The 25,762-nt window shown below is 45.7% G+C and overlaps 11 protein-coding genes across 11 annotated transcripts; 5 read left to right on the top strand and 6 right to left on the bottom strand.

The window, feature by feature from the left end:
* Positions 1-273: 273 nt before the first annotated feature.
* On the bottom strand, positions 274-2,058 carry H6S33_005668 (uncharacterized protein; the record flags this gene model as incomplete). Its single annotated transcript, XM_044837039.1, has 4 exons — positions 274-351; positions 430-1,335; positions 1,422-1,837; positions 1,890-2,058. 4 exons carry the CDS (start codon positions 2,056-2,058, stop codon positions 274-276), a joined length of 1,569 nt encoding a protein of 522 aa, XP_044698977.1.
* Positions 2,059-2,495: 437 nt separating this feature from the next.
* H6S33_005667 (uncharacterized protein) lies at positions 2,496-2,963 on the top strand (the record flags this gene model as incomplete). The annotated part of the gene is made up of 2 exons (XM_044837038.1): positions 2,496-2,790; positions 2,857-2,963. 2 exons carry the CDS (start codon positions 2,496-2,498, stop codon positions 2,961-2,963), a joined length of 402 nt encoding a protein of 133 aa, XP_044698976.1.
* Positions 2,964-3,794: 831 nt separating this feature from the next.
* Positions 3,795-4,597, bottom strand: H6S33_005666 (uncharacterized protein; the record flags this gene model as incomplete). Its single annotated transcript, XM_044837037.1, has 4 exons — positions 3,795-3,876; positions 3,934-4,068; positions 4,093-4,424; positions 4,493-4,597. 4 exons carry the CDS (start codon positions 4,595-4,597, stop codon positions 3,795-3,797), a joined length of 654 nt encoding a protein of 217 aa, XP_044698975.1.
* Positions 4,598-4,932: 335 nt separating this feature from the next.
* On the top strand, positions 4,933-7,059 carry H6S33_005665 (uncharacterized protein; the record flags this gene model as incomplete). The annotated part of the gene is made up of 6 exons (XM_044837035.1): positions 4,933-4,986; positions 5,053-5,147; positions 5,250-6,032; positions 6,086-6,421; positions 6,477-6,640; positions 6,728-7,059. The coding sequence occupies 6 exons, from the start codon at positions 4,933-4,935 to the stop codon at positions 7,057-7,059; spliced, it is 1,764 nt and encodes a 587-aa protein (XP_044698974.1).
* A 761-nt stretch (positions 7,060-7,820) lies between these two features.
* On the top strand, positions 7,821-8,376 carry H6S33_005664 (uncharacterized protein; the record flags this gene model as incomplete). The annotated part of the gene is made up of 2 exons (XM_044837034.1): positions 7,821-7,927; positions 8,004-8,376. 2 exons carry the CDS (start codon positions 7,821-7,823, stop codon positions 8,374-8,376), a joined length of 480 nt encoding a protein of 159 aa, XP_044698973.1.
* An 849-nt stretch (positions 8,377-9,225) lies between these two features.
* H6S33_005663 (uncharacterized protein) lies at positions 9,226-10,148 on the bottom strand (the record flags this gene model as incomplete). The annotated part of the gene is made up of 2 exons (XM_044837033.1): positions 9,226-9,365; positions 9,455-10,148. The coding sequence occupies 2 exons, from the start codon at positions 10,146-10,148 to the stop codon at positions 9,226-9,228; spliced, it is 834 nt and encodes a 277-aa protein (XP_044698972.1).
* A 235-nt stretch (positions 10,149-10,383) lies between these two features.
* On the top strand, positions 10,384-12,452 carry H6S33_005662 (uncharacterized protein; the record flags this gene model as incomplete). The annotated part of the gene is made up of 2 exons (XM_044837032.1): positions 10,384-12,057; positions 12,108-12,452. 2 exons carry the CDS (start codon positions 10,384-10,386, stop codon positions 12,450-12,452), a joined length of 2,019 nt encoding a protein of 672 aa, XP_044698971.1.
* A 2,105-nt stretch (positions 12,453-14,557) lies between these two features.
* Positions 14,558-16,041, bottom strand: H6S33_005661 (uncharacterized protein; the record flags this gene model as incomplete). The annotated part of the gene is made up of 2 exons (XM_044837031.1): positions 14,558-15,492; positions 15,768-16,041. The coding sequence occupies 2 exons, from the start codon at positions 16,039-16,041 to the stop codon at positions 14,558-14,560; spliced, it is 1,209 nt and encodes a 402-aa protein (XP_044698970.1).
* A 542-nt stretch (positions 16,042-16,583) lies between these two features.
* H6S33_005660 (uncharacterized protein) lies at positions 16,584-17,491 on the top strand (the record flags this gene model as incomplete). The annotated part of the gene is made up of 5 exons (XM_044837030.1): positions 16,584-16,668; positions 16,740-16,790; positions 16,856-16,956; positions 17,032-17,177; positions 17,230-17,491. The coding sequence occupies 5 exons, from the start codon at positions 16,584-16,586 to the stop codon at positions 17,489-17,491; spliced, it is 645 nt and encodes a 214-aa protein (XP_044698969.1).
* A 673-nt stretch (positions 17,492-18,164) lies between these two features.
* On the bottom strand, positions 18,165-19,126 carry H6S33_005659 (uncharacterized protein; the record flags this gene model as incomplete). Its single annotated transcript, XM_044837029.1, has 3 exons — positions 18,165-18,530; positions 18,601-18,690; positions 18,761-19,126. The coding sequence occupies 3 exons, from the start codon at positions 19,124-19,126 to the stop codon at positions 18,165-18,167; spliced, it is 822 nt and encodes a 273-aa protein (XP_044698968.1).
* A 471-nt stretch (positions 19,127-19,597) lies between these two features.
* On the bottom strand, positions 19,598-22,109 carry H6S33_005658 (uncharacterized protein; the record flags this gene model as incomplete). The annotated part of the gene is made up of 4 exons (XM_044837028.1): positions 19,598-19,903; positions 19,966-20,524; positions 20,573-21,593; positions 21,659-22,109. 4 exons carry the CDS (start codon positions 22,107-22,109, stop codon positions 19,598-19,600), a joined length of 2,337 nt encoding a protein of 778 aa, XP_044698967.1.
* Positions 22,110-25,762: the final 3,653 nt, after the last annotated feature.

Here is a 25,762-nt window from a genome sequence, read left to right as displayed (position 1 = left end):
CAAAAAGAGTAAAGAAAAAGAATCAAAAACACAAAAGATAGAACAACGACTGACCACCGTTCCCGAAAATGATCCAAAAGAATGGAAATTGAACTAAGTTTCCTCATTTCTTGTATTGCTGATGTCGTTCTTGGTTTCGAGTGGGTGAGTTTTCGGAGTTATTCGGTCTTCCGCGGACTGTCAAAGGGGCAAAAGAAAAGAGCAATAAAAGGACAAGAAGAGGAACGAAGATTAAGGAATATCCGCCGTTTGTCGTCACCGTCAAGAGCCACCTTATGCTGTAGTCGCAACCTCAACCGACGATTTGGGAGGATGGTACTCATACCTCGGTAGCAAAGCTCTCTTTTCTTCCTGTAAAATGCAAAAACGATATAAGTAGCTGTTGTCAGAAAATTTGGGAGTACCACGAAGCATGTTCAGTTAACTTACCGGACTAATTTCATTATCACCGTAAACCATTTTCGTCTCTCTTTTAGGCTTCTCATCTTTCTTCTTCTCTGTCGGTGGCACAATAACGTTTGACGTACTTGTATCTGGACTTTCCATTTTAACACCCTCGACACCTGTTGCTGTCAAAGATGCAGAGCTGTCATTTCTTCCCTGGTGGCCCATTGCTGATCCATTATTCTGCGCATGCGGTTGGTGTTGATGGTGCTGCATTGTAGCACCGAAGCCACCAAATTGTTGTTGAGAATGCGGCTGGTGGGGGGAGAACGGCTGCGGTTGCTGCGGCTGACCAAACTGCTGTGAAGGTCCTTGTGGAGGAGGAACATACGCGCCTGGGCCACCAAATCCACCCTGCTGTTGCTGATGTGCAGGAGGCTGGTTCCAACCTCCTCCTCCACTGCCACTAGGACCACCTCGACCGAACCCGCCATTATTCATGCCAACCATACCAGGGTTATTAAAGTTAGGACGAGGAGGCAGTCCTGGGGCATTAGGCCTAGGGGGCAGTCCCGGTATTTGGTGGGCCTGTGGGAGGGAAGGTGGGACTGGAGGAACTTGATGGCGTTGTGGGTGTTGTGGGTGTTGTACATGAGGTGGAGGTCCTTGCTGGAATTGATTATGCTGAGGTGGATTGAAGCCACCCGGATTGTGCGTGAAAGATGGATGTTGCGGGTGCTGCGGCTGAAAGCCATTAAAGGACGCTGGTGGCCCACCCCCACGACCAAATTGCATCGGCTGCTGTGGGAAGGGTGGTTGGCCGTATGCAGCTGGAGGGAAAGGTCCTTGGTTTTGTGGCGGATAAGTTGGGGCGGGATATGGTCCAGGTGCCTGTGGAATGGGATAAACACCCTGTTGGAACGGTGGTGGACTAGTAGCTTGTACCTGAGGCTAATACAGAGTTAGTAATTCTTATATCGATAGGCTTATAGGTTGAATATAGGTCTGCGAACATATGAAAAATGAAAAGAACCCACATAAGCTCCCTGAGGAGGAGATCCTTGGACCTCATAAGCTCCCTGGCCTGGACTCGCGCTTCTACCAGGGCTTTGGGGCCCGGGGACCGCGCCGTTACCACTTGTACCTTGTGCTGCTGCTGCCATCGCCTTTTTGTGAGCTTCGAGCTTCTTTTTGATTTCATCAGGGTCAAGATCCTTTGATATGTCGATTTTGGGCCTTTTAGATCCAGCACCAGGTTGTCCTGAACCAGCGCGGCGATCAGCTTCTCGCTGGGCAAAAGCCGACAAAATCCGCTGGTTATGGGCTGCGACTTCTGACTCGGGGATCCCCTCGGTGCCAAAAATCTCAAGATCGATAGATTCGCGCCCAGGAATCGCATTGTCAACAGCCTCAAGTTGTTCTTTGTGGACTTGTTCCATATGAACCCGCAAGCCTAAACAACAGTTAAAAAGAGCGCTCTATTCAAATGGAAAGGCACGACTTACCACCAGCAGTATTCAATCTTCTGCCGCATTTTTCGCATTTATAATGTTTAGCCTTTTGATGGGCGATTAAAATTTTCAAATCGTCAAAGTCGCGTTCACAATAATAGCACCATGGTCGCGCGAGGAGCTCCTCGACTTCGGGATTTGACCTCTTCTTCTTCTTCGCCATTGCTCCTCTCTTAATACTGTTCGGTACGCGTGTGACAGACGAGGTGTCTGACTTCTGATGAGTGGAAAGATATTAACAAGTGAGAGTTTCGTTAGAATACTGGTGATAACGCGGGGGGCTGCGCGACACAAGAAATCTTTTGAGACGTGGAGGGAGCGAGAGGGCGGCGACTTTTCTCGATAGGTGCTGTATGGTATGATAAGTACGCCCCCTGACAAACTTCACAGCACCTGCGGTGACATCTTCTTGCTGAGTCAACCACGGCTACGCAGGTTGTCGATCGCTTGGCGCACTACGTTGTTCCCCCACATGCATTCGACCTTACCAATTCCATCCGAACAGTACATACCGGTAATCAACTCAAACAACACTCGAAAAAGTGGATAGATAAGCAAAGTCACCTCTGCCTACTCAGCCACTTTTTTGAACTGTTTATCATGTCAGAATCATTTACTTCCGATTCGGACTTGGAAGGGTATGCTTACACTCCCGATACCTCTGTTTCCTCCCTTGAGGGTAGTGCCTCTATGATCGAAATCCCCCCTCCAACTCCGTCCCACGATTCCGCGTTATCCTCGGTATCCGAAAATGGCAGCGACAGCGACAGCGATGGCGGTTACAACGATGCGGAGGAGGAGTGGCAGGAAAGCCTGAGGCAGTTGGAGCTATTGATGCGCATGGTCATTGTGCCTTTCTTCGGCAAATGGGTTGGGCGAAGGACTGCATACTGGAGTATGTTTTTCTCGTGTTTTGGAGTCGCTTCCTGTTAAAAACTTACTAACCCGGTTTCACCAATAGCATGGGCGAAATTCATGACTTGGAAATATCCTGTCGATGTAGTAATCACCAATCGGGCAGCCTTCAACCTTGCGGGTGCCGTTTCCGCCGTTTCGGCGCCATTGTAAGATGATACCGAGCGATGCATACATTTCCAGCGACAACACGGAGTTTGGGACGTCGGTTTTAAATATCACTTTCTTTCGACACCTATATATAATACGCCCCGTAAATGATAGGAGCAGCAGCTGGTATTGCAATACGCTTGGCGAATTATGATCAAGGTACTCGTGGGAATAAGTATAGCTTACTCTGGATATCACGGCCACCTACTTATCCCAAAACGAGAAGTGATTTGATAATTTAATGCAATACTTTAGGGTGCTTGAACTCTATTAGCACATGATCATGAGAAATCACTCGTAAAATCAGACTCCACAAAAGAATTGATTACTTGAAGAGACCTGTGGGGGTGCGTTTTGAGCTCGTGCCTAAACATGTGCTTACCATCGATTTGCGTGCTCTTTTCAGCTTTTATAGACAGAAGAGCGCATAATCCTTCAAGAATGTCAAGATAGGGTGCTACACTCACTCACTCACACTCACGAGGTGACCACGGATACTATTTGATGGTGGGCAAGGATTTGAGGCCAATGGAAGAACTGGTCTTTGACAACGCCATACTCGATTATACCGCAAATAATCCCTGTCCGCTATCATATAGAATCCATCATCATCTAGTAGTGAATATAGAATTCAACGTAGTTATACAAGAAAATTGTGATGTTTAAATCACGATTCATCACTCGAGTGTAATAATGGTCATGCGTGGCTCTGAGAAATTCAGGAGCTTGTATCTATATGTGGTAGTGCTGCCATTTAAGCGTGGCAAACATACATGTATATTTTGTTTTCCTGAGCGCCTGGTGATAAGGAGTGAGATTTTATTTAAATAAATTTCAGCCGTGTGCTCGCAGCATTCTTTCCTCGTCTTTCAATTCCTCAATAAGCTTCCCTCTCAAGTAATCACTCAGCCCAAGTCTAAGCAATTAGCAAAACCCTCCTATACCCAAAAGAGTAGGGAATAGGTAGACTCACATGCCCTCGTTTGTAACCAGCCTGTACGAACTACACTCCTCGTATCCTTCTTGCTGAATTTGCCCATTCCCGTCCACCAATACACTTCCGAAAATATCCTCTGGATCGGGAATCCTTCCAAATGCCGGTGGGTTTCTGGTATCAGATACATGTACATACCCCCCTACACCACCACTACCCGCCCCGCCTTGATTGTTTGCACCTCCTGCGCCACCGCCATCATTTGAGACAGGTGTAGCCCGCCGTTTCCGTGCGCCAAATATAGATGCTCCACCGGGTGAAGCATATGTTCCCGCTGAAGCTATCACCACTGGATCAAAGTATACATTTTTCCGGAGAACTAATTGTAAGATTTTGAGAAAATTGCGATTTTCTGTGAAAGTATCCGGCGTTGGCGGGATAGAAGTTGTAGTTCCGATGGAAAGTTCGGGGGTGGGAGGGTCTGTTGGAAGCAAAGAAAGGATTTTGCCATTTGATGATGGAATTACATACTAAATGACTCTTTAGCAATAGCTCTATATCTACATGATTCTAGCAACTAAAATGAGAGGGGAAATACGATATGTGGATTATTCGGGAGTGTCGAAATGGATCTAATACCTCCTCCACGAACGTAAGAGCTAGTAATCTGGGACCGTCGAAAGGATCTGAAAAGAAATGACATTGTGGTGTTAACAGTCCTCCCAAAGAGTGGTTCTCCGAGATTGCTTGAGAAATCTAAGGCCAATTGAGTATCTCCGGCGCTCTCGAGCTATAGAGGAAGCTGTGTGTTCCAAGCATCAAGACCAGTGACAGAGCCCTACGACCGGGTAACTTCTTTGAACTCTAGCGCATTTGGACCTCTGATAAAGGAAAGGATGTATTTTGTCGCATAAAAGCCACACGTCCGTTCTTCCCCACAAGGACAACGATCCAGGATCTCTGTTGCATCTCGTATATATCCTCAGATTTTTTTTTTAGAAAGTTTCTCTAAATCAATTCAAGTTTTAAACCATCACGATGCTCCCTGCGCATGCAATTGTTGGCGCAGCTATACCCGCCGATACACCACACGTAAGTCGTTGTACTGCTCTATCCAGCTACACCGTTGTATTTCTAGGACTCACATAGTAAATCTAGGCAGTAAGTGTGTCGCTACCAACATGGAGAGCAAATGTTGGGTACGAAGAGGGTCAAGAATGGGTCATGAGTAAAATGAAGACTGGATATCCAAGGTTGGCAATCTATCATTTATACTTCTCATAAATATACCCTCCAGAACTGGCATACTATGAGTTTGATCAATTGTCCCAGATTAACAAAAAAAAAACCTCTAGATTCTACATCCATAAGAGTATCCAGAAACTTGTACAATCAATCCTCCAGAAGTTCGGTCAACCGGACGAAGATGCCATGCTTTTCCCCTCTCCTGGGGTTGCTAAACAATGTAAACAGTTCATTAAACAGAGATCTAAAACTATCCCTGCGCCAAATGTCAGGGTCATTGAGCTTGTCTACAACAAATCAAAGAATCCCAAAACACCTAAAGATTCGGAAACTCCAATTTGGTCAGACCTATGTACAGTACTATTCCCTACAGAGGAGTTTAAATGCGCCAAGGAGTTCTGGCAGCATAGTGGTGATGGGGTCTCAAGCCGTAGGGCAGAGTTCTGTCAGAGAGAATTTGAGGAAGGGTCATTGGTTGAGAAGAGCTTGGCCGCTGAGCTCGAAGATAACCATCCTACTCCACCCCTAGCCCCAAAAGGGCCGAAGCGCTACTCGCGCCTGCCTAGGGTTGATGCTAAAGTGCATTCTCAGAGCGATCTAAATGGGGAAATTGGCGAAGACAGTTCCACATATGTTGAGGAGCGCTTTGGGCGCAACCTTGACGTCGCATTCATCGAGAATGCAAAGTTAGCTATTCGTAGAAGGATTGCAGGCACTTTAAAGTCAAACTTAGCACTTAAGGATGCTCTAGAGCAGTCGGATGAGGGTGGAAGACTTGAGGGAGGATTTTCAGAGAATGATGTGTATTTGCACCCAACCGGAATGAGTGCGATATTCAACACTCATAGGTTTTTGATGTCAGCATTAGGACATAAGAAGAGTGTTTCCTATGGGTATGAAATGTACTTTTTCATGAACTGCCTTGGATTTCTAACACCTAATGCAGATTCCCATACATCGATACACTCAAAATTCTCCAAAAATTCGGGCCGGGCTGTTACTTCTACGGCAATGGGTCCCAGGAAGATCTAGATGATTTGCAAGCTAAATGTGAGTCCGGAGAAGAAATACTAGCCTTATTCTGCGAGTTTCCTTCAAATCCGTTACTTAAAGCGCCCAATCTGGTGCGGATTCGAGAACTGGCCGATAAATACAACTTTGCGGTTGTTATCGATGAAACAGTGGGGAACTTCCTCAATGTCAATGTGCTTCCGTATGCGGACGTGGTGGTCAGCAGTTTGACGAAAGTCTTTAGTGGTGACTCTAACGTCATGGGTGGCAGGTTAGTCTTCTTGAACAATTATTAGATTTTGTAATACTCTGCTTACCAAAATTAGTTCTGTCTTGAATCCTAAGGGCCGTTATTATCAACAGCTTAAACAGACTTTGAACACTGAATTCGAAGATAATTACTGGGGCGAGGACGCATTGTTTCTGGAAAGAAATAGCCGTGACTTTGTTTCTCGGATCGCGCGTATTAATAAAAACGCCGAAACTATCAGTGATTTACTCAGGCAACATCCACGGGGTAACCTCTACAATCCTTTAAATGCCTCTACTCAACTAATCTTTCATTTTTCTCCGATAGTGAAAGAAGTATACTATCCAAAGTATTCGCCTACGAAACCTTATTATGACAATTGCCGTTGCGAAAATGGCGGGTACGGAGGTCTCCTTAGCGTGATATTTTACAGCCGTGAAGATGCGATTGCCGTATTTGATACAATGGAAGTTTCGAAGGGTCCAAGTCTTGGGACAAACTTCACACTAGCTTCCCCATACACGCTTCTTGCGCATTATGGGGAGTTAGATTGGGCTGCTCAGTTTGGGGTGGCGAGTGATCTCATAAGAATCAGTGTTGGTTTAGAGGAAACGGAGGAGTTGGTAGATGTTTTAAATAGAGCATTGGCAGTTCTATAGGTCTGACCCGGTAGGGCGTGTCAGATTGCATCGTAGTTAGAGTGTAGATATACCGATATTCTTATAGACTTCAAGCAGCGTTTTCGTTTGATGTAAGTATACGTATTCATTATCTTTAGGTCGGAGTACAGAGTTCAGAGGAGTTGGGAATAGCAAGTAGGGAAAGATAACTTCGTTTCACTTATTAATGGGTGCCCGGGCGTATTACAGTGTACTGCATACATAATACTGGCCCACATAGAAAGAGATGCGCCAGGTAACAAGGGGGCGAATCGATATGTGATTGGCTTATCCTGAAATAATACATGTAGTGCTAGACAATTGTAACCACATGTATACACGTACATGTAATTTAGGTACCTGTATGCACCCTTCCATGATTGATATATGTACTGCAATTACTTGTATCCTGTATGTTGAACTTGCATAGTAAAAATACGTATCAAAGGTACATGTACATACATGTACTTATCTATATGTCCATTCGGATCCGGCTAAATTACCCCGTTCTGATGAGTTGTGGGGTTTCCATTGAATTCCCGTATCGTAAACGTTATATAAGCTGTGCACCCCCGGGAATTATCAGGATACAGTAGTAAGAAGATTACCACAACCCACATTAGCGCACTGCTAGCTCTAGCTCAACTATATATTCCGCCGTCACTCAGAGCTTCTTTATCCCCTCCATCTCAGCACCTCTCCATTACACTCTACCTACAATCGTCTAATTTCACAAATTCATCAACTAAAATATCATAAACATGATGTCTTATATTCCCAAGAACCGTATTCAGCTCAGAGAGCTTCAGGCTTCAAACCTGCATGATTTCCACAGAATTTGGTCCAACCCAAATGCCACTAAGTGGACGTAAGAACATTCACCATTCCCATCCCTATCTAGAATGATATAGTCTTTCAGGTTCTGATATAAATGTACAATACAGCACCTATGGCAATTGTTCTACTCTATCGCAGAGTCAAACATGGCTTGAGATTCTCCTATTGAAAAATCCATCCTCTCGCAACTACGGTGTCTTCTTGAAAGAATCGTCTCGTATGATTGGTATCGTTGGGTGCTTCCGCACCGACTCCGAAGTCGGATATATATTCGTGGAGGAATTCTGGGGCAGAGGTTATGCCAGTGAAGCTTTGGGAAAGTGGTTGGAGACGTACGGTGGGGATGGTGTCATCGGTGCCAAGGTGAAAGCAGGAAATGGGGCAAGCGTCAAGGTGTTGGGAAAGTGTGGCTTCGTACCTGTGGAAAGTACTGAAGGGGAGAATTTGCTGGCGTTCGAGAGGAAGGCTGTTAAGGCTTGAGTGATATTTTAGGTTTCACATAGAGTGAATCATGAATGGTCACTCGGGAGTTCTTTTCTTTTAAATAAACAAAAGTAATAAGTGCATGGGAAAAAAGGTTTACGGTTTTTTCAAACGAATTGAATTTAGCTTTTAATTCTAAAAGGGAATAAGTTCTTAATTAATTGTAGAGTTGCAATTACAGTTTAATAGAAAGTGAAGATTACGTCAAACCAATGATCGATTAGTAGGATTAGTATTGCCTTGAATATGGTATATCTGACTGCATGATATCGGAGACAGGGCTGAGATCTACAGTTGCAGATATTGGAACAATCACAGAAGTTATTATCCTACCAGCTCGGGTCGCATTCTCCAACACGTATTAGTACTAGTCAGCCTTCTCTGCACGGTAATTAATACATGGTACGAAACCTAATAATGACGCCAAGCCATTCTCTTTTAGGGCAGGCCTAATGGATCTATAATTGAATCCGTCATTGTACTTTATTCGAAATCCCATATAGGCTCAACAGAAACACCCAACCATAACAATTTTCCGTTCATCAACATCATGTTTCTCTACCTCACAAATCCAACAGGAACTAAAATCTCACGAAGTTTTGAATGTATATTCTCATTCACTTCCTACATGTATGCTACAACTTTAATCCCCATAGAACCACCTTTGAAAGTTTTAGAATCATAAATTATGATTCATCAAATACACATACTGTGGGCTTAATTGTTAGATTTTGGAGTAAACGCAAAGTCACTTTATAAATATGATACAGGATTTTTCTTCCGCACTAGAAGACTTATTCTCACCCTAATGCAAATGTACAAGATCCTTTACTATGTTTACTTCCTTTACCACCTGTAATACTGCGTTTGGCCGTAGATAGCCCTACTCGGGAGCTGTACCCACGGTTTCTTTCGCATATATTTCTCCTCCTTCTCCTTCATGATCCGGATTCTCGTTTTCTCTTCTTTCAGGACAACCGTAAGACCTATTCAAAACAAAAACAAAAGCATCTCATTAGTGCGCAATCACACGACCAAGACTTAGAAACACCTCTCATTTTGGGGGTTGACTAACTGGTATACGGCAGCCTCAGCCTATCGATCCGTCCCTTCGCCCTATGACTCGACGCGAATTCAAAAGGCCCCCTCCCAACCCACGCCTGCTCAATATATGTCTGCCCAGGGTCCATACGCCTGTGGAGAATAGCCTCGTTCTTTGCCTGCTTCAAGTGTCCCAGTACATCCCTGGCCGCCTTCTTCGGCGAGAACTTCATCTGCGTAATTGCATGGTCCAAACTCTTGCCAGCGATCTGCCTCGCAATAGGACCAAGCTTCTTCAGTGACGTCTTGAACATGTGTGACTTTGCCAGTAGCTCCTTCTCCGTCTGCATGATCTGCTCTTTCTTCGAAAGCCTTCCGCGGCGACGATGCTCGCGGGCGTCGGCGCGCTTCGGCCATGTCCACTTGTGACGCTCCGGGTCGATAATGAGCGGGTTGACAACTGGGAGGACGGGAAAGCCGCCTTCGGTCATTTCCTCCTGGTCAAAAAGGGTATTTCCTGCAAGATCTCCGCGTTGTAACTGCGCGTCGGCAATTGAAATTTCGGACTCCGGAGCTGCTGCTGGTGCTTTGCGCTCATCTTTGCTACCACCAAAACCGAACCAGCCACTGGATTTATGGCGCTGGAAGGTCAGAAGAGTAGGAATTGAGGTAGCGATGGGTCCGAGTGAGGGTCGGCCAGCCCACCGTAGTGCTACACGAGCGTTCATGGCGGGTATTGGGGGGGGGAGTGTTTGAACCAAATGATATTTCGAGGTTGAAATTGAAATTCGGTTTGTATCGCCAAGACTGTATGAAAGCCCCACTAATTGAAAAGAGTGGATGAGTGTGGGAGGAATTACCCTACCGAGGGTCTTTACTAGCTAATTTATTAGGGTGTAATAAAAAATAAATCCTCCATATTCAATCCTCCGCTGGTGAAAATCAGGTCCACCGACTAATTAAATGCCGGCCTCAGCTACAGAAAAGAAGCCAAAACAAAAGCAGAAGCCTCTAAAACAAAAGCCTACGGCTACAGAGACCCCCCAAACCGAACCTCCTACCACTGAAGATGCCCCACCGTCAGAGACGCCCGCAAAGCAATCATGGCAGTCGCTCAAGCCTCAACTGTCACCCTGGGTCCTCGACGCTGTGAATAGCATGGGGTTTTCAAAAATGACACCAGTACAGGCCTCGACTATTCCGCTATTCATGGGTAATAAGGACGTTGTCGTCGAAGCCGTCACCGGGAGTGGTAAAACACTCGCATTTCTAATCCCCATTGTAGAGCGCCTTCTACGCGGAGAACCCCAAAAGAAGAATCACGTTGGTGCAATTGTTGTTTCGCCCACTCGGGAATTGGCAACTCAAATACACTCGGTTTTGAAGTCACTATTAGCCTTCCATGCGCCCTCAGCTTCGAAGGAGGGTGCCGAGGCCGACCCTTCGGCGACGAGGATTACACCACTTCTATTACTAGGTGGAACTACACCCCCGGCGCAAGACCTTAAAACTTTTCTGCAGCAGTCGCCGAACTTTCTCATTGGAACTCCGGGACGCCTTAATGAGCTACTAGCATCACAGCATGTTTTGTGCACTACCGACTCTTTTGAGACATTAGTTCTGGACGAGGCAGATCGTCTTCTTGATCTGGGTTTTAAAGAAACCCTCACAAAAATCATTTCTCGTCTGCCTAAGCAGCGAAGAACAGGGCTATTCAGTGCATCTGTCAGTGACGCAGTCGTCGGCAGTCTTGTTAGAACCGGACTCCGAAACCCGGTCAAGATCGCTGTTAAAGTACATACTGCGAAGAAGGAAAAACGAACACCAGCAAGTTTAGCAATGACATATATCCTAGCAACCCCTAGACAGAGGCTGGTCCACATCCAGCGCATTCTCTCCCCCACATCAGGCCTATTCCCGGTTACGAATCTGCCTCAGAAAACGATAATATACCTCTCCAATTGCGTCTCCGTCGACTACTTCGCCTCACTCTTCCCTGCTATTCTTCCGGGACCAAAGAGTAAATCGGGAGGCTATACTATTGTTCCTCTACATGGAAAGCAATCACCAAAGATCCGCCAAACTAACTTTGCGCAATTTACCTCCTCGGCCTCGCCATCAATTCTACTGACTACAGACCTTGCAGCTCGTGGGCTTGATATCCCCGAAGTCGACCTTGTCATTCAGATTGATCCCCCCACAGATCCTAAAGTCTTCCTTCACCGTTGCGGCCGTGCCGGTCGTGCCGGCCGTAAGGGTCTTGCAGTCATCTTCCTCTCCCGGGGCCGTGAAGAGGGCTACATCGACTTTCTAGAAGTGCGGAAGACCCCTGTTGTGCCACTCGCGCTTATCCAAGACTCATATGACGCCGAAAATCCAACTGAAGAAGAGACTGCAGAAGTAGTGCAGAAGATGAGGGCTGTGGTGCTGCGAGATAGGGCGCTCCATGAGAAGGGCATGAAAGCGTTTGTGTCGCATGTTAGAGCACATAGTAAACACCAGACTGCGAGTATATTCAGGGTGAAGGACATTGAGTGGAAAGACTTGGCGGAGGCTTTTGCGTTGTTAAGGATGCCGAAAATGCCGGAGTTGAGAGCTGAAGGCGTGGAGAAGGTTGTATTGGGCGTGGAAGTTGATGTAGGTCCTCTTAGACTTGTTTTCTTGAATCAGCGGCTAATAGTGTTTAGATGTCGACTTTTGCGTACCGCGATAAAGTCAAGGAGAAGGCACGGCTTGAAGCACTCGCAGTCGCCGCGGAAACTGGTGCCCCGGAATACTCAAAGGTACACCAGAGCGACAAGGACAAGAAACGGAAGAGGACTGAGGCATGGTCTGAGAAGACGGATGCGGCAGACGTAAGGGAAGCTCGAAGAGAGAAGAGAGGTAAGAAGAGAGAGGCGGAACGCCAGAATAAGATGGCGCCTGAAGAAAAACAAAAAGAAGCGGAGTGGAAAGAGTTGGTTGAGGAAGTCAAGAGGAGAAGAAAAGAGAGCGAGAAAGAAGGAGATGCGGAGTTTGAAGGTCTGGAATAAAGGAGGTTGTTTGGCCTTTAATGATATATAAAAGTTTGGCGTTTTCTTTCAATGGGATGTGTATAATAACTTTTTTAAGATATCACAGTTTCTTATGAGCTGCTTTCGTTGATCACATATTCATTTCTGTGCCAGTAAGTTGAATGAAATGGTCATAGATATGAGTGCACTGCGGTGTAAGGCCGCCGCCATATCAAAAACCCTCAATTAGTACTATAGTTTGTTTTATATATATTATTGCTGAGTACTGCTGCATGCGCCCATTGATAGGGATGGGGTCCCTCCGGCCCCTATCAACCACGCACAGTATATATGTTGTTTTCCTAGCCATGCAAGTCTACGGTAGCACAAACCCATAGGTCTTCACCTAAATATTCTCTATTGGATTAATTCGGCCTGACTCTACTGAATCATCCACACCCAGAGACTTTCCCTCCTCCGTAAAAATACCATTTCTCCAAGAGAATAAATCTGGATAGATGTTTCTTTACGCTTTAAATGACAGCGCACAGCCTTGCTGGTTAGCTAATTGCTAATCAGGCGACATTTTTTTCGTGGTCTTGGCGATAAATAACCGCGAGTGATACCTTGTGATTCATACCTGAATCGTTTTTTTTTTTTTTTTTTAATTCATTAATTGTATCATACCTCAGCTGTACAATTATAAAAACTCGCCCATTTCTGTTTTTTTTTAGAGCTACGGTGGAATGTGAATTGGGTAAACTGAGTGACATCTACTGCGAGCGGGGAATCTCCCACCCACCCTCAGGGTTGACGAACGGCATTCCCTCGGCAACACGGTTAGACATGATTTAAAACATGAGATATCACTCGCGTCCAAGCCTCACTATTTGGTACTCTAAAAAGGATAAAATATACGGATACCCTGATCCTCTACCTCGCTCGTCTACTAATTTTACTGCAATTATATCCTACCCTAGTCGCCTCATCTACCTATATATAATTGAACGGCATTTCTCTAGGCTCTAATCTTACGATATACACCCTTCACATTAAGTGTATGTAAGTATATACATATGTATGTAGTGAACAATTGCCCTGCGCTAGCCTACACTAATCCTCCATACATACTGTGGCATTAATTCAACAGTTGTAGGTCTAGTATTCATCACTATCCTGTTGTTGTTAAGCATGCCTCCCTTCTCCTTTTTCGTTTTTTCAGAAACTCTACTTGTCTTTCTTAACCTTTCGGACTTAGACTTTTTCTGTCCTTTGAAGCACTGACTGGTTGATCCTGTTTAGCCTTCAAACTTGGGATTGGTAGGAAAACTATTGGATATATACAATGCCACTTATATTCGAGCAACCATGAGGCAAGCCAGGAGCAAGTAAATACCACAACTCTTACTACTGAAAACGTAGTAAGCCAACCTGTAAAGCTTACCCGCGTTTTACGCATTAATCTGGGGAAGGCTTGTCAAGAAATTATGGTTACACAATGACGTAAATTGGTTCTCTTATTGAAGGGGATACAGATTGGCGTTTAAAACTCAATCCAATGGCTCGACTCAATATTCCATCTTAATAAGAGATGTATGTAGCAAGAGAAATCTAATCCAAGAAAGGCGCCTCTCAAAACTCTGTGCTTTAGGCATGAAGACCTAAACTCTCAAGATCTAGATAATGGGTACCATAGCTTGCCTGGCGAGATCGAATAAAATGACTTATATACTCGATCATCAAGAATAGCCACTCTCGGGCCTACACCCGTGTATTCTTCATTACCTGTGTTCGCCCAGGAAATTCGTTTCCGCTCCCGTGGAAATCCAGTTAAAGAAAATGGCCAGTAATGAGGCCAGCGAAAAAGGAAATAAAGGACCAAAAAAATCGAAATTCCCCACCATATTGACAAAGAACCCTCGGTAGATAGCTAGCAGAAATATCCACCCCATACCCAATATCAAGCCATCCAGACTATTAATGCCACCATTTCCACGTTCGTGAGAACTGATATGATATTTAATGTGGTGGTCATTTCATGGATATAAGAAAAGATGCGAGAAAAAGGTAAATTATGGGGGATAAAGATGTCTTTGCCTTACCCCCGCATCACAGTTTCCATAAACCCCTTCCAGTTCCGATTGTCATCTACCGTCGGCACTCTCCGTCTCCATCCCTTCCGTTGCGATATACTCCAGTAAGAAAGGCACCACCCCACCTGCGTATCTCTGCCATCCATCGGATCCCATATGCTGATCGAATGTATGGCCAAGGCCATTCGCAATGACCATTTCACTTCTTACGCCAGCTTCCCTTAGCATGCGGTCACACTCAGTTGTCTCGCTAACTGGAACTGCCCTATCCTGGTTGCCATGGATTAAATATGACGGCGGAAAGGTGTTGGAAATGTGAAGTTGGGGAAATAAACAGTTCGCTTCAGGTGGAATTGCATCCACAATACGTTCCCAATCGTAGCTTTCATCGTTTACTGGGACCCCGGATCTGATTGCAGCCGTACGAAGGCGCTGCCCAAGTCCTTCAACGCCTGTGAGGAAGTCTAGGTATCTTCCTGATTTGAGCAATGTTACGTAGAGGGTTAAGAGTCGGTCGGCGTATCCAGGAATAGAGCGTGTGGTGTCATCAAAGCCCATTGGACAGTCGGCGATCGGCGCGACAGTATCTCTAGCTTCGAGACCACCGGGGGACATAAAGCGGGCGTTTGTTCCGATATCCAAGTCACCTTGTGCGGCATCAGGAGTTCTCAGATAGAACGGGTCTAGTAAATTCCCTCCAGTGCCATAGAGAGAGAAGAAACATTTTGGCTTGGGATTTGCGTAGAGTGCAGCGAGGCGTGCAGGGTATGCACCTGCACTTGCTCCAGCAACAGCAAGATGATCGGGAGAAATATGGAAGTTGAAAGGGTCGCCGGGATAACTGGAAGATGATAGAGCAGGGTTGAGTTGCTCCCCTATGAAGGCAAAAAGAGTTCTAACGTCGACAAGGATATCATGCGCTGTGCATGGAAAGAGAAGACGGTAATCGGCTGAGATGAAGGCTATTCCCTGGGCGAGAACATCGGCTGGGGAGAGAGGGGCAGGTGATTGTGTCAACCAACCAATAAACTTTCCAAAAATGCAGCAGTAGTAGTGGTAGTAGGTAGGAGGTGTAGTGATAGCATTCTGGTAGTAGTAGAAGGTATGCTGCAGCGGTAGCGTAGCATGAGTGGTGGTAGGAGGTACATGTAGTGCTAGCAGTGGTAGGAGCAACTGTAGAAGCTACCGGAGAAACAACGGCCGGCCTACCAAGAACTACCACCATACCACCGCTCGAACAAAAAGAACATATTGAACATACCCTTGAAATCCCTTGGGAAAAACTCTCGATTCCCGGCAGTTAAGCCACCCCCATGAAAGAATACAACAGCAGGTATGCGTACAGGACCAGCAGGGGCAGAGTTCGTAGATTGTCCCTCTATCATCTGGTTTACTCTCTTCATCAGAAGAGCGATGGTCTTCTTGGCCGCACCCGTTCTGCCATGACTACTTGTAGGCTCTCCGACACTCGGGAATGTGAGGTCGAATTTGATATTGATGCCGTTGATGCGTGAGTAGACAAATGTGCGGTTCATAATGCGGGGGTGGGGGAGGGAAAGAGTTGTTACAGCCGTATATCTGAGCTAGATAGGATGGTGGGGCTGGCTGGCTGGCTGCTTGCTGCTGTTGGGCTGCTGGCTGCTTGCTGCAACCTAAGTGAGGGCTCGACTGTGGCAGTTCTATGAATGGTGAAGACGATAAGCGCCCAGATCCCGCAGAGCCGCATGGAGGGTGTTTTGTCAGCCGAATCGAGGTGCTGTTCAGCCACACTCGTCTCTGCTGGTGTCAACTGAGACGTGCCCCTATGAAGCTAGATGCATGTATGAATCGTTGTTTCACTATTCACTAGCCACAATAAACCCTTTTGATGCAGTCACAAGCCACAATGCATGTTTTTCTCTAGCCACTCAATACTAGTACCTTGTCTCTTGGCACCATACCCGCAATTTTCATCTGCGACTCCAAACCTTTGACAAGAGCCTCTCGTTCCAACGTTAACGTCAACCTCAATTCCCTCCAACAGAACCCACTAGTCAGCTTCACCTACCTCCCTCGACCCTAGTACCAATTTTTCAAAATGAGCAGAGGAGGATTCCGTGGCGGTAGAGGAGGCGGTGACAGAGGTGGTCGCGGTGGTTCTTTCGGTGGTGGTGGTTTCAGAGGTGAATAAAGGCTTTTTTCTCTCTCTAGTTTGAACCTCACCCTGGAAAACAATGCTGATAGAAAATTGTAGGTGGCCGTACTGGATTCCAGGCACCTACTGGCCCTCCCGATACAGTCCTAGGTTTGTGCTCCAACCTTAACCCACCCCGCAGTTGGTGTTTTTGTGGCTAATTGGTCATGAAATAGAAATGGGAAAGTTCATGCACGCTTGTGAAGGGGAAATTGTATGCCAGTCAATCAACACCAAGATCCCCTACTTCAATGCGCCAATTTACCTCGAGAACAAGGTATTATTTTCTTGAAATTAGTTTACTATCTTTTTTCTTCAACAATATTGACAATTAGGAATTTGATTTCTATAGTCTGTTATTGGTAAAGTCGATGAGATCCTCGGCCCTATGAACCAGGTTTATTTCACTATCAAACCGCAAGATGGCATCGTCGCTACTTCTTTCAAAGAGGGCGACAAATTCTACATTGGCGGCGACAAGTTATTGCCTTTGGACAGGTCAGCACCCGCCCATTTGTTCTCCCACTATGCGAGCTAATAAGCTTGTTAGATTCCTCCCTAAACCAAAAGCAGTCGGCCCCAGGGGCCCCAAGCCCGCTGGCGGACGCGGTGGCTCTCGAGGCGGCCGTGGAGCTCCCCGTGGTGGCCGTGGTGCACCTAGAGGCGGTAGCAGGGGCGGATTTACTCCTCGCGGTGGACGCGGTGGTTTCACCCCTCGTGGTGGCTCACGAGGTGGCTCTGGCGGATTCACTCCCAGAGGCGGATCTCGTGGTGGATTCACGCCCCGTGGAAGGGGTCGTGGATCTTACTAAGGGTTCAAATGGGCTACCGGAGGAATTTGGAAGGAGGTGTATGAGGGGACAAAAAATATTAGTGAGGCTGAGTTTTCATGCGGTTTCCTTTTTGTGAATTTTTCTGTACAATACGAAATAAAAATTAACTATCCTACCAGTTGCTATCATTGAAATGTCCATACTGAACTTATCCTATCGTTTATTAGAATAATATAGTTTCACCTTATTAAGTCTCACTTACTTTACGTAGCAATCAGCATATCAACAAACCCAGGGGATAGGTTCCATCAATTTTCGGCTTTCACATTATGTTATTATCCCTTTCATATCTATTGCGGTTGTGGAGTTAGTTATTATGTCACATTCCCATACAAAATCTGGTTGCAACGCAAGATCTTGTCACCTAGCAATCCCATCAGCTATTTAAAGCTACATACAAGAGTGATAAAATATCTTGCTATCCCCAAAACGCCAGCGAGACTCGGTCCCATCCATTGAGAAATCGATAATCTTCCGTGTTAGAGATTATGTTTCCACTGTAAAAGAGTGGGGAAAAAACAATAAAAAAAAAACAATGCCCAATCATCCAATGCATACGATCACCGAATAAAAAAAGAATAAAAAGAAAACCCCAGGCAACACCCGACTCCAACCATTGCATCCAGATCCCTCTCTTAATATATATTGTCCACTACCTCATGCTAGCTCCTCTTCTCCCACCAAACCTAACACTAGGCGGCACTAATTTCATGGCACTCATGGCGTTCGCAACGTCGAGCATATCTACTTCTTTTACCTCTTTTCCTTTCTCCATTGAGGGCTTTCCCTCCTCTTCCTCCTCTTTAATGCCCATTGGTCTTTTTCGCCTACTTGGATCTTTTTGTTTGGGGCTTGGGTTCTTACCACCTAGCTTCTGTGGTTTATTGGGGGTTGTTGGTGTGGCAGCTATAGTCGGACCAGTAGTTGAGGTTGTAGTAAGAGTATTTTTGGTGGTGGAACGAGTGAGAAGAGTTGTATGGTTATCGATACCCCATTGCACAATTCCCCAGTTATATTCCTGTAATCAATTCAATCAGTATCCAAGCGCCCACAACCCTATAATAAAACGAACCGAGTCGAAAACACACCTTAGGAAAATGGTGCTTATCGATAACGTGCCTCCTTCTCTTCTGCGGCGTTGAGCAAAACCGCTCACACCCCTCCACAAAGCACCCATACTGTCCACATCACCGAATCAGCTTCCTTCTAACTCATTTTCAAAACGTATAGGCATGAACAGCAACATACCCCCTTCTCACCCCTCTCTCTTCTCAATTCCTGCAACGGATCATGATGTTCCGCGATATGCAGCTCCAGAAACCTCCCGCTCGGAAAGTTTTTCCCACACTCTAAGCAGCGATTGGTATGCGCCTGTGCATAATGACTCTCAAACAGCTCATGGCTAGCAAATGCGGTTCCTGCTGCGCATGATGGCGGTAGGAAGCATGTTATTGCTGGGGCCGAGGTGACGGCATGACGGGAGTGTTTAGTGTCATGGGGATTTGTGGGAATAATGTCACCATCGGCATCTGGGGCCGAGGACGGCTCAAAGATAGTCCAGGTATTTGGGTCGGTAGAGGCGGCCGAGTCGGAGCGAAGACGTTTTTGTGACATCTTGAGTTCTCGAGGGTGGGGTAAATAAGTTAGTGGGGCAAGGGAAGTTTTTTGTATTATTTAGTGGGGGTAAGGAGGACATATGTAGTGTAATTTGGGGTTGGGTTGTCGTCCAATTAACTACAGGAATCATATGATAGTTTCTTACAAAGGGACAAGACACACATTTGCGCTGCCAACGCATCAAATTAGGGGCAGAAACCCTACTTATCTACCTCTCTCTTTTGAATTCCTACCCTCCCGATATTACTTTCCATGGCATAGCTATTAACCTGTGACCTGTCCGTCTTAGCCATTATCTAAAATACAATTGACACCCCCTATGCCTGGCGTGCGTCTCACGCCACATCTGATTTTGGTACAGAATACTTGCAAACGTAAAGTAAAGTAAAAGAGAAAAAGAAGAAGAAATCAACAATCCGCAATCCATAATAAGTCAAACCAAAACAAATCATCGTAACTTCATATCCCCTACAAAGCTTCCAGCTCTTCTCTCCTAGCCCTATAGATCTCCTGCGCCTCCCTCTGCCTCTTGTCCAAGAACGCAACCTCGGCTCTAATCGCATCTAGTCTCCTTGGGATCGCATCAGATTCACTAATCCGCAGAGTTCTAAACGACTCAAGGTCTTGTTTGGTTTCAGATATGGCTTGTGAGGCTTGAATGATCTTTTGTGTGAGGAGCTTAGAACGGGATTGGTAACCGCCGAGATGGAGACCTAGTTTCTTCTCAAGTTTATTACCTTGGATGGCATCTTTGGTGAGCTTGTCTTGCGCGGACTATAGCATTCAAAACATTAGTTACTCTGTTCGATGCGATAAGAGGTAAAGAGTTAACGTACGTCGAAGGCCTGCACAATCAACTGTACGCGATCCACACTATCTTTGCCATACTCCTCCAACCCTGGCAATATATTCCTTTGCGCTCCATGAACGTTCTGCCAAGCCTCCTCAAACTCACTACCAGCCTGCTTCGCAACCTCCTCTGGCAGCTCCATCAACACCTCCATTTTTGCTCGCTCTAAAAGATCATCTTCAAACTTCTCGAAACGCCCTGGTGACCCACTGACTTTCCCGCCCTTGATTGGATATTTTAATGCATCTGAGCCGATCAAGGTCGCCATCTCTCGTGATACCATGGCTCTAATTGCATCACTTTCGTTATGTGCCCGGTTGAGCAGAGCGTCGATGTCGATCGTTGATGGGCGAGGGAGTGATCGTTGGAGAACTTGGGCACGGCGTTTTTGCTCAGCCTCGAACTCTGCTTGGCGCTTTTCGCGCATGCGGCGGTCGATCTCTTCCTGGTCAATTACAACGGCGGGGCCGGCCTCCATGTCTGCATCTTCAGGCTCCTCAGGTTCCTCGAGCTCAATATCTTTTGGTTTGGGTAGGGACGCAAAACTACAATTAATTAGTCAGATAATATAAGAATTGAGCAGCTTCACATACCCAGACTTCAGCCGTTCCTTCAAAGACTGCTGCTGTAACTTCTGGTCCCTTGGTGTCATCGAGACCATAGCTCCCGTATAGGCTCCATTGTTTATAGCCAATGAATCTCTCGGCGTTCTTAAAGGCGTTTGCCCAATTTTCAGTGGCGTAGCTCCAACTCCTCCGCCCTGGTGGAACGGTGTTGCAAGAGGGTTGGGTGTAGAAACGACCATTTTTCTTGGGGCAATTCCATCAAAACCTGTTGTACCTGCTTCATGTAGTGGGGTATTTTCTCCCCCAAGAAGCGAGGATTGTGTTTCTGTCAGGGCGCGGATATTCTTGATCTCATTGGCAACACGGTCCTCCGTTGGAGGTGCTCGAGGAGTCCGAATTGGCTGTCCGGCATTGATACTAGTGTAGTTTCCTACCAAACCCTTTGTAGACTCATTCTCGCTCGCGCCTGCGATCTTGTTCGCATCCTCACCAGTCATTCCCATCTTGACAATTTCTTCCAGCTCTGCTTCTCCGACCTGTGGTGACGGCAACACAAGCTGTCTGCGCTTACTGAGCTGCTCTGCCTGCCTAATCTTCTGCAATTGCCCAGCCTTTGCTGCAGATGCAAATGCCGCCGCAGCGCCATTCTTGTCCTTATCACCTCCTTTTCTTCTTTTGCCCCGCTCAGCTTCCTCGTCTTGATCGCCTTTACGCTTTGTATGTGACAGTGCCTTTCGGGGATCGATATTTGCGCGCTGCCTCTCGTTTCTTGCCTCTTCTTCGCCAATGTCATAGAATCCCAACGCTGGTTGCTTCTCGAATGGGATGTCCGCATTATAGTCCATCTCACCTTTGCGGCGATGGGTGAGCTTGATATTAATACCAGCATGTTTGAGTTCTCGGCGCTTCTGAAGGACAGCCAGACGCCGTGAGTCCTCAAGTTGCCGCTCACGAGCTTTACGTTTCGCCTTTTTACCCTGTGTGTTAGCGAGACGAGCACGTGCCTCACTCAACATCTCCTTTTCGTCCTCGTCCATGTCCACAGCATCTACAAACCACCATCATCAGTACATAAAACAAAGATAAAGCTTGACAGTAAAAAGAAGCCCATACCAGGTCTCGCAGGCTTCGTCTCGGGGTCAGGGTCAGTCTCCCCCGGTCTAAACCTCCTAATATCATCTGCACTCGGCGCGCTCGCCTCTCCACCTTCTGGCCCCGCCAGTCCTAACTCTGTGCTCTCCCTAGCTTCCGCCTCGTCCAAAAGCTTCTGATACCTATCCAAGCACTGGGTCGCTGTCCTTCCCACAATTGGAGCGATAGTCCTCCATTGTGTCGGCATGAGCTTCGCCAAATGAAGAAGCTTCTCATCCTCATCGCGGGACCATTCCACCTTGCGGATGCTCGGGTCGAGCCATTCTGCCCAACGAGCTTTGCATTGTTTGGCGGATTTCCGCGCGAGCAGCGAGGAGACGCGTTGCCATTGGTTTAGACCGTATTTAGAGACGGAGGCTTTGAGGATCTCGTCTTCGACATTAGTCCAAACGCCGCCCTTAACAACGGGCATGATTCTGATGATAGTATTTTATAATATGGGTTGGTGAATGTGTTGAAAGTGGTGCGCCGGTGGTAGGTGGGTTAGGAATTGTTTGCCTGGGGGTGTTCGTGAATAGGAAACGAGGCTCTTCCGTAAATGTCTCGAAATCTATAAAAGCATTACCCGGATGTTCTTGGCACGAACATAACTCTGAACACGTCTGTATCGAATGGCACAAATCAAACGCATTTGTTTTGTAGTTTATTAAAGTAAAGAATTAAATTTATAAATACTATCCATAGATAAGAATCGAAAACACTTGTTGTTATTAGTGAGAATTATAGATGCAGCTATGGGGCGGTAAATGTGTCAAAAGTAATTTTACCAACGGTAGTAAATTATTTTACCACCAGTGGTGAAAATAATACCAGTACATGTATTTATACCCTATAATGCTAATTTTTATGATAAAAGCACAGACCTTTTGGCCAAAAGGGGCCTTATAATGCCAATATATATGAAAATTGTCCACCGGTGGGGAATCTCACCATCGGTGGGAAATTTTCATAAGTTTTGGCATTAATGATTGAACATTTACTTATTTAGTATAGCGCAGCATAAAGACCGAAACAGTGTTTATACCGGTGGAAATGTACTAATGTAGGATAGCGTGCAGATACAATGACTGAAATTCAGTGCTTATACCACCGGTGGTAAATAATTTACTACCGTTGGTAAAATTACTTTTGACACATTTACCGCTCCATACAGCTACACTCAACGTATGGTGCGCCCGCTCTTAAAGGTAACCGAAAAATGAGGCAAAGTCGATTGCCTAAGGCTTTTCAACAAAAAAAGTTAAAAAAAATCGGGTCTTACAGATTGTAGTACTAGTGATAAACTTTAACTTGTATGACCAGATTTTTGATATCTATTCTAGTTGTGAAGCCTTAGGAGTTTGAAATTCCGCATTTTTGTGTGTAAAAAGCGCCAAGACTAAGCAAGTGGAACAGTATTATACCCATTTATACCCCCCAAAAGCGAATTGTGGCAGGAATAAAGCAGGAATGCTAGAAATAGGCCTTCTGATTGGCCTAAAACTCACCTTGCAGCCACAATTGTTCCACTTCCAAATCCTGCCGTGTCACCTTTAAGAGTGTGCGCACCATATGTGTTTGATCATAAGCTATCACTCGATCAAAGAAATGGTACCACTTGTTTTTTGTTGTAGACGTAGTACATGTAGTTGTTTAGGGCGTGACTGTGAAACTTAAACCCCATGTTTATTAACCACGTTCGTAATCACTTGCTAGATCCCAGCGCCCACTGGTACATATTGTACCTACAGGTATCAAACACTACGCTCCGCCTGAAGAAGTCCCTGGTACACATCTCCAGATCCAATTGAGCCTTACGACTCTAACATCAAGCTTCAACGGCTGACTCTCGTCAATAAACTCAGCAGCTATCGTCACCAAAAGGGAAATTAATATCTTAGTAACAATATCGTCGCCGATTTCTGGCCATGGTGCACACCCACCTGCAGCTGACCATTATTTACAACTAACCCGCGAGCGATCGATGACTTATTACTATACTAATACACCCTTAGTTATAATAGAGAATTAATATAGGTACTAAGTAACTCGAGTACACATCATCACAAGTGCCAATTGGCGTTGGGGGTGGGGGTTAGTACCGCCAGTGAAACGAGAGTAGTTCCAATTAATTGGGATGTGGATGGATATATGACTACTAAATATGTACCCACTACCAAACTAGGTGGAGCTTCTGGCCGAGATAGTTTAAGAATATTATGGCCTAAGAATTGGGGTGGACACGACATTAAGGGTAACTGCTTACGCGTAGGGCATCAGTAATATATACAGTGCTGGAAGCCCAACTGAGCCGGCTAAAACCATTTTTACGGTGGTTCTAAATAAGCCGTCAGTAAACTGACACGGGAAAATATTACAAAGAAGCTAAAGAACTCCAGAGCCCTGCGAAAGTACATGTAGCACTTCAAGTTCAACAAAACAGCTGACTAAAGACCAGGAGAGATAGGAAGTGATTCAAGGGGTAACGACTACACATCCTCAATCCTTATTTTTAGCTCGAGATTCAAAAGAGATATTGGAGAAACATCAACCCTAGGTAGCTTCTTGTGGTATAAACGAGCAAATCACTCTCATTCTTCACCATCCATCTTCATGTTCTCTATCATCCCCGATCTACCTACATAGCTCGCCCAATTGGCCAACCGCATGGCTTCAAATGTGAAAATATCTTGGTAAAGCCTAAGAATCCAAACTGAAGGAGAGGGAGAACATAATTCAAGGCCGGAGCCTCGTATAAGTCAAGGTATATAGATGTGTGAACCGGGAGGCGTGAAGTGGGAATTATTATCCTAAATAACCATTGATCCGTTGTATTCATATATACGATCCAGTGGCCATGCACTAGAGATTCTTAGTCGATAGGGAAAAGGTAAGTAGGAAGGAAAGGGCCTGGTCAAAGAATTTTTATGGGAAACGTATATATATAGTACGCTAATCGAGGGTTTCCAGTCAGATAAGAATTCAAAAGGTTGGTTTGGAGCGCAAGTATACTAAGTGCTATCATAGGGCATGTCCCCCTCTCTAAGTCCCCTGTCTTCTTGCTCTAAACCTTTTTGAATTAGGAATATGGCTCTTTCGTCGGTTTCTCTGTTCCCAAAAAATAGGACAGGAGCCGGGGAAGCTACGGCTAGAGCGATCGGTGGTGGGCTACTAGTGGGGTCTCGCTTACCATAGTACGCAGTCACTACTCTACGGCCTGACTTCAGTATCAACCAAGATTCCCACTAGTGATAGGCACGAGGCGAGACGAGACCAGACTTCCCCAAGTATCGTCTCCTCTTGTATTCTTTCGACGGAGCCTTGAAAGTCTCGAGACAATGGTCTAGACGTCTCGTCAAAGTCTCGAGACTTTTCGTCATGTGACCATGGGGCTGGGGAAACGCTGAAGTTATGCTATTCAATGCAAATAAAGGTCGGTTCTTCTTCATTTCTGTTTTCTCTTTTTTTGTTCTCGTTTTTGGGCTGGGGCTTGAACATTTGTTTAGGTGAGGAAAAGGTCTCGGGACTTATCTCGGGACCTCTGGACCTGGTCTTGTCTCGTCTCGTCTTGTCTCGTCTCGTCTCGTCTTGCTAAAAGTCTCGAGAATTCGTCTCGAGACAACTTGTCTCGTGTCCATTACTAATTTCCACCCCCGTGTTGTACAATTGTGTCGAGTGAACGTAGTCCATGATCCACCACCCCACCTCTCTGCAATTGTACATTGTTTTCTTTCTTTTTTTCAATTTGTTATAGCAAGGGTTTGTAGTTATATAACGGATGGAAAACTGTATTTCGCAGCCCCTAAATTATAAGCTACATGTACATTGTACATATACTTTATAGGTAAGTAGTGACCAAAAAAAATCAAGACCCTCGCATTACAAGTAATTGACGTCATGACAGTGTTGAAAACGAAAATTGTAGAATCTTTCTTTTTTCTTTTTCTTTTTTTTTTTTTTTTTTTTTTTTTGGAATGAAAGGATATGTACAGTCCTATAGTGAACCACCGGGGAAAAAACTTATTTCAAAGCCGAGAGTGAACAACAGAGGCGCTTGGTGGTAGTGGTATACGGCCTCCCTTAAGT

The sequence above is a fragment of the Morchella sextelata genome (genome assembly GCF_020137385.1).
Source record: "Morchella sextelata strain SCLS chromosome Unknown scls_2, whole genome shotgun sequence".
Taxonomy (NCBI): domain Eukaryota; kingdom Fungi; phylum Ascomycota; class Pezizomycetes; order Pezizales; family Morchellaceae; genus Morchella; species Morchella sextelata.
This window is presented reverse-complemented; position numbering and strand designations above follow the sequence as displayed.